The sequence below is a fragment of the Copadichromis virginalis genome, linkage group LG17, assembly GCF_057382275.1.
Source record: "Copadichromis virginalis isolate Kocher_CV1m ecotype Utaka linkage group LG17, C_Virginalis_male_GT1.1, whole genome shotgun sequence".
In the NCBI taxonomy this organism is placed as follows: domain Eukaryota; kingdom Metazoa; phylum Chordata; class Actinopteri; order Cichliformes; family Cichlidae; genus Copadichromis; species Copadichromis virginalis.
Window position 1 is genome coordinate 16,389,664 of NC_140634.1, and position 7,298 is coordinate 16,396,961.

The 7,298-nt window shown below is 39.5% G+C and overlaps 1 protein-coding gene across 7 annotated transcripts in view; it reads right to left on the reverse strand.

Annotated features, from left to right (window-relative positions):
• The window catches only part of LOC146689180 (epidermal growth factor receptor substrate 15-like 1), a 52,457-nt gene extending 45,803 nt beyond the window's left edge, over positions 1 to 6,654 (reverse strand). For all 7 annotated transcript variants that reach the window (XM_085436098.1, XM_085436094.1, XM_085436096.1 and 4 more), the window contains exons 1-3: positions 6,574 to 6,654; positions 955 to 996; positions 740 to 829 (exon numbers count right to left, since the gene is read on the reverse strand). In XM_085436098.1, the coding sequence (XP_085292224.1) occupies positions 740 to 829; positions 955 to 996; positions 6,574 to 6,600 (159 nt within the window). In that variant the 5' untranslated portion in view covers positions 6,601 to 6,654. The remainder of the gene's footprint in view (positions 1 to 739; positions 830 to 954; positions 997 to 6,573) is intronic.
• Between the last annotated feature and the right edge of the window lie 644 nt (positions 6,655 to 7,298).

Consider the following 7,298-nt stretch of genomic DNA (forward strand, 5'->3'; position numbering starts at 1 on the left):
AGAGTAGGTCCAGCCTGTTTCAAACTGAGCTGTCCTGCAGTAACAGTAACAAGTAAGAGTAACACATTACTTTTTGTGAGCAACGACCCCAGCAATGGTCACAACCTCTAACATGTGCAAACATTTGACCACACAACGTGCAATCAATTTGCACAAATATTGTCTTTGCTGCTCAGAGATGATGGTGACTCTCAAAGCGGAGCCGATGAAAACAAAATGAGAATCGACCAGGAATCGAACTGATAATGGAATTGGAATCACTAAATTTATATCAATTATAATCTCTAGTTCCAAGTTTTCCCATTTTGTGGATAATGGCGCTCATTTTGGTTCCCTGGACTGCCAAAGAATTAGCTTTGTAACTCTTTCCAGACTGACAGATGTCAGTGACTTTGTTCCTCCTCTGTTGTTGAAGATTTGTGTCTGTTTGTGTGCACACACATGACAAAGCCTACACAGAACTATATTTTTACTTTCTAGATTAAAATACTGCCAAATGAAGCTGCCCTTAGTAAATGGTTACATTTTCCCCTTATTTTAGGTTCTTGTGGGTTCAACCACAAATGGTAAATACACTGGTTCTCATAACGCACTTTTCTACTCTACCCGAGAACTTAAACCTATCTACAAACTCAACCATCATTTTGATAACAGATGCACAGCTGTGTGAGTGTGTCGACTGGTAAAAATCTAAGAGCCATAACCAGCTGTTATGTGATGTGTAACTTTGGCTACCTACCTTTCCCAAAGTAAGGTCAGGGAGTCCAGACTTTTTTAAGAAAAGAGCAGCTTCTGTTGGTCCCACTCTCCCTGTATTCCCAGGATCCACCTTAAAACAAATCATCAGTGCAGTGTTACATTCCATAGGCATCTCTCTCTTGTACCATCTTTTATATTCTTTTACACAAAATAGGTTGAAGCTTAAAAGTTTTATGTTTTGTGTCATCATCTTACCTGCCTGTAAAAGTTCTCATATACAGGGTTCCCACTGGACAACTGTGACAGAGAAAGAAAGTTATTAAATGATTAACAGACATATATGACATCTACACTATTCAAAAATCACTTGCTTATCACAGTATAACACCCGGTCAGTTAAACTCAATCTGTCTAGTTAGGAAGAATAAACCATTCTGAATCCATTTTTCTTTCTTTGGTACAAATCAAAGAGACAGCAGGTGCACTGGTGAGGCAACAAGACAACAACCGAAAGGAGAATGGTTTTGCAGGTACTGGCCAAAGACCTCCTCATCCTTCTTCAGTGATTTTCCAGTCAGTTTTTCTTTTTGTTAGTCTCCTTAACACTACTGGTAGTATAAGACAGCAACTGCAAGTCATTCAGGTTGCAAAGGTAGTCCAGCTCCTCCAGGATGGCACATACCCATATATATCATAAGAAAGTCTGCCATGGCTTTCAGCCTAGTCTCATCTCAAAAACATGTAAATTGTGTCGGCTTTCAGCACCTGACCTCCTCGGGCACTCCCCGTGGAACGCCCGACGAGTTTAAAGCTAGAAATCAAATACCTGCGGGGGTTCTGAGTCAGTCTTTATCTGGACAATTTAAAAAAAATGCGTGTATATCGGATTAATTTTTGTTATTACAATCAGTAGAGATTTCTGAATTACACTGGGGATGCAGTGAAGGGGCTCTGTGAACAACTAAATGCAACTTCTCTGATGATTTGGCAGAACAGAATGGCTTTAGATAAGATAAGATAAGATAAGATAAGATAAGATAAGATAAGATAAGATAAGATACCTTTATTAGTCCCACGAGTGGGAAATTTCATGTTAAGGCTGCCGACCAACCAAGACGGTCTACATGTATCACCAGATAGGGCAGAAAGAGAACGACTAAAAAGATGACCTATGATGACGCTACTGAAGTGTGATACAATAATGACAGTTCTGTTAAAAGCCCAGACAGGACAGAGATAAGAAGAAGAAGAAGAAGGTGTACTTTATTGGTCCCCGTGGGGAAAATCCCTCTCTGCATTTAACCCATTCACTTAGTGAAGCAGTGGGCAGCCATTGGGCGCCCGGGGAGCAGTGTGTGGGGACGGTACCTTGCTCAGGGGTACCTCAGGGTAGCTGTTCAGGGCTCCCACACAAACGCAAAGCAGAAGATGATGCATTGCCAAATATGCTTCCAAACCAAAGAGGAGAAGCCTTTGAGTACACCTGTACAATGGTGGGTAATGAGGAGAGGCTGCAGTGTGTTGTCTGTCTTAAAACTGCTACCTTGAGACAGTTTAAAGCCTAACAAGCGAAGATCCCACTTGGAGACAAAACATCTAGAGCACAAAGACAAGTCAGTTGTCTTTTTCAGACAAAAACTTGTGAATTGTCGTGCTCAACAGTGTCTATTTACTATTATTTTCTGTTCCGGACAATCCTCAGCTCAGCTTCAACAAAGTTGCCTACCAAGTGGCACAGTGTAAAAAAAACCACACAATGCCGGAGAGATTGTCGAACTGAAGAGCCATAGAAGTTCCGTAGTGTGAAGGTATTTCGGCTATTTCAAGTCTGACAAAAAACAGAGTAGCGTGCACTGTAAATTGTGCCGAAAGCAAGTCTGGAAATACAATAAACTGGTGCATGCGTGACACTGTGCGCCACGTTATTGTTTCGGTGAAATGAATTTCTACAATACTGTTAATTCTACTCTCTGCAGTGTTTAAATGCTTACATATACACACAGTTACTGTCCGTCCACACATACGACTCGGTTCTGCTTCTGTGCCCCAGCTTTGTTTACTTTTTCCCACCGAGGCTTCTAGACTTCTGATTGGCCAACATTTCTGCACGGTTAGGAATCTAGCTCCACCTGCTGCTTTGGCATGTTCATAGCAGCGTTTTCCTTCATTTCTGCCTTTATGTGTGGACGGGATTATTTTTTAAAACGAAAACGGAAAATCTCCATTTTCAAAAATACCCGTGTACGTGTGGACGTAGCCTCAGTCTCTGACTGGAAGCGCTAATTCGTCATTCGGCTTTTGTCAGACTAAAGTAACTGTTAAAACTGTTTGAAAAGCTCAGCTATACAACAAGGAGAGATTGAGAATTTCCTTTTAGTTCTCAGTTTATTTGATATTGACAAAAGTTAGTTTTGTCTGTTCTTCTGTAAAACAAACTAAGATTTATTTTTAGAATTAATATTTTGTTTCTAAGTGGAATTGACAATTTAGTCTGTTTCGTTTGTTCTATTTTGAAACTTAAACGCTTTAGCGGCTGCCTTTTGTGTAGTTTGCAATATTTGCCTTTATTTATCTGAAAAAGTCTCATGTTCCTTAAGTACATCTACCCTGTTGAACTTATTATGGGAAATAAATATTTAAATAAAAACAAGCTGCTGATTATTTCACATTTTACTTGTGAGCAACGGCACATTTAAATCTTACAAATATAGTTATTTGGCTTATATCGTGATATAGATCGTTATCGCCTGAAATGAAAAAAACATATCGTGATATGAAAAAATCTCATATCGCCCAGCTCTACCACACACTATTGAGGAGTAATAAATACTTCGCTGTGCTATGGATATGGTTTCAACTATGACTGATGACACAACAGCCAGCAAACTACAGGCTATTTATGATATCTGAAAGGACACAGAGGAGCAGCTTAAGGTGTGTGACAGCCGCTTTGCTCTACAGATGGATGAAGGCACTGAGAGTAACAAACAGGAGGACTTTGTGGGGATCTGCAGACTAGACTAGCAAGCTATGGCTGGGAAATGAGGAAATGTGGACTCATTTGAATTTGAAATCATTCATTGACAACAACAAGCTGCAGAACACAGTGATCTCATGCATGAAAGAACACATGTCTGCCCTTCAGAAACATTTCTTGAGATATTTTCTGGTGCCGGATTTTAAAAAAAGGATGACTGGATCCGTGACCCCTTCAGTGCAACACCACTTGCTGGCTTCAACACATCTGAGGAGGAACAGTTCATTTATCTCACCTCTGATTCAACAAAGAGGATGCCGTTTAAGTCAAAGACACTGGCTGCATTTTGGATTGGAGTGGAGAAAGATTACCCACTTTGACCATACATCTTCCTTTTGCAACATCCTACTTATGTGAGGTAGGCTTTATGCTGTGGCTTCAATCAAGACAAAATACAGATCAAAGCTGGGCATTGAATATGAACTCGGAGTAGCAGTCTTAACTGTTACCCATGTTTGAGAAGATCTGCAGCAACAAGCAGGTTCACACCAGTCACTGAAAAGAAAAATATTTAGCCCGTTTGTGAACCACTGCTTTACACTAAGCTTAAGGAATGCATCCCTCTGGACCATCTGGGTAATGAGCTACCAGAACTTTTTCTGTAAGTGGAGACATTTATTTCTTACAATTTCAGTCTAAAGAGTTGTGCTGACAGATTTCTTTCTTTGCTGCAACAGCTTTTCATTTATCATGTAGAAAAACAGTTATATATTTAACTTCTTTACACTGACAGAAAGGGGAGTTTCACTGGACCCACTTAAGGTGTAAAAATTTCTGTCATCGTTGTCTTTCTGTCATCGTTGTATTTTTACTCAGTTGTATATAGTATTTGTATTCTATTTTTATCTTATTGTATATTTATTTTATTTTATTCTACTGTATATAGTATTTTATTTTATTCTATTCTGTACAGCTGTGTACTGTATTTATTCTTATTGTATTCTAATTTTTGCCTCATAACTTTTGCACTGTCCACTTCCTGCTGTGACAAAACAAATTTCCCACGTGTGGGACTAATAAAGGTTATCTTATCTTATCTTATCTTAAAATGACTTTGACACCTCTGACATAGAGGTAACACATCTGTGAATGTTGTGGACAAAAATATATGGCACTTAAAAGAAATACAAATAGAATCTGAACTTGGGATTTTTGGTTTATTATCATCTGGTGTGGATTATTTCTGTTATGCTTTTGTTGAGTCAAATCGTTACCAGTAAAAACTATCTGGAGTATAGCTAGCTAACTCTGATGTGATGCCATCTTTTCACACAGACCTCGTACGGTTTGTAACCATCCCACTTTGTTATCCTTCATCATAAATGCAGGCATGTGACTGTGTACCACGGTTTAGAGCATACATACATAGTATTATCTACAAATTTGGTAATTTAAGACACTAGTTGTCTCAGTCTTTTTTATTTTGTTGGCACAAACCGAAATCACTATATGATCACACTGCCAATGTATACAGCAGAATGCAAATAATAAAATGTGTTACACATAGTAAGGGGAAAGTATTGTGGGTAATCATCAGAGTAACAGAGGATTAACATAGAGACCTCACACTGCATCACCACAAGAATTAACAATCCCAGTTTGTTATCCTTTGTCATCAATGCAAACACTAAATAAAGGAGCTGTTACTATAAAATGCTGCTCCAGTTCACCCATTTAGACAGCCCAAGAAGACATCACACAGAGGTCACACTACCAGTCTGTGATAAGGCCAGAAGCTTATTTAGTAGGCAAGCTTCAGAAAAATCAGTGAGGAGGCATAAGGAGAGAGCAACAGTCTGTGGTCACCACCTGTAAAACCATTCACTTTCTGGGTTTTGTATCATTATTGTCTCACCAGAATCACGGCCCCTTAAGGCGACTGTTGTGATTTATATAAATAAAACTTAAACGAAATAGAATTCATCATCCATCCATCAAATGCAGCTACCACTATCACTGTATTTTAAACGACATTTTTTTTTCTGCCAGCTGAAAGAAACCAAGCAAAAATAACCCCAGCAAGTAAAATATTTTTGCCTGACCCTTGGGGCCTCCACACTCCATAAGGCATTAGTTTTGGATAAGATGAAAAAGAAGAACAAGAAGAAGAAGAACTGAGGAGAATTATTTCAGTGCAGATAGAGGACGTGCATATCGCAACATAACAGGTCATTCAAATATATAACATATAACGCTTCTCTATTTTGCTATTTAAAATCCGTTCATTCATATCATATCATATTATACAACTGACGTGCAAACTCGGCAAGCAAGACTATCATTAGCGTGGATGCTATCAGCCTCGACATTAACTCCCACAATGAGAGCTAAGAACCGTTTTATTTCGGCATGATGAATCTTAAACAGCTCAATGCACAGCCTGCTTGGATGAGCGTTTATCCTCATCCTTGCAGTACTAGGCTAGGTTAGCTAGGGCTTGCTAGCTCGATGAGTGAACGTTATTATAGTTTATGGACACTTTTTTCCATTTACGCTCCACTTTGCTGTAACCTTATGTACAGCTTTCGTGGTGCTTATTGTCTTAAACGTATAATAATAATCGGGCGACTGCATATTATATATTTCGGGCGTAGGTAAATGGCCACACTGCTAGGTACTGCCAGCTGATGCTATCCAGCCCGCTACCTAACGGTACTGCAATAGGCCTTTCTTTCTACTAAGCTGCCTGCCTCATTACCAGCTGTATTTAAAGAGGAACTCGTCTTCAGTTCGCAGTTACATTAAAACCGACTGCCATGAATCACGTATATTGTATCACGCTTCGAAAAATCATATGTCTGATCTAAACTATAAGTCATATACTACGGCATCTTTACCTGGGTTAGAGATGTGAGGGCTGCCATCTTCCCTGTTGCTCCGGGAACGCACCCAACGTTCCTCTCCAAAACATGACCCCCCCGCCCCCTATTGGACAACGCCACGCTTCCCTGCATAAACGGAAGACAATATTGAAGCTACACTTTGAAATTCTACATTTATCGTTAACGTGAATTCCTCGACGTGTCACAAATATTTTACAACCAAAAGCACAGATTCGCCTTTTCTGTGTGTGTTTGTGTGTGTGCTGTTAAGTTTATCAACTCCGTTTCAAATTTTATCAGAAGAGGTCACATATGAGGTCATGTACAATCTGATGCCTGATTTATCTGCGATGAGCCTTTGTAGAGCTACGACGTAACCTACGTAAGTGATGCACTTGTGTTGGTGCATTACGCGTTAATTAACAGCTGATAGAGATAAATAACCAGACTTTTTCCCACCGGTGTCCGCGCTTTCTTATGGTAAGTTTGTTTTTTTGTTTCATTCTTTTAGGAGGCAAACACATTGTCTATCTAGTTTTTCTACTTCTTTGTAGATTCCCTCACGTCCATTGTTGCAGCTTAAGCACCCTCCTTCAAGAATATTTGTGACTTTTTATACTGATGCTAATACTAATTACAATAGTTGCGGGCTTCATGGATCGACGTGTTACAGGACGTGTACGTGAAGTTAGCGTCGTACAGATCAGAGGGGTTTGCTGCCTGATTTCTGAGCTACATCG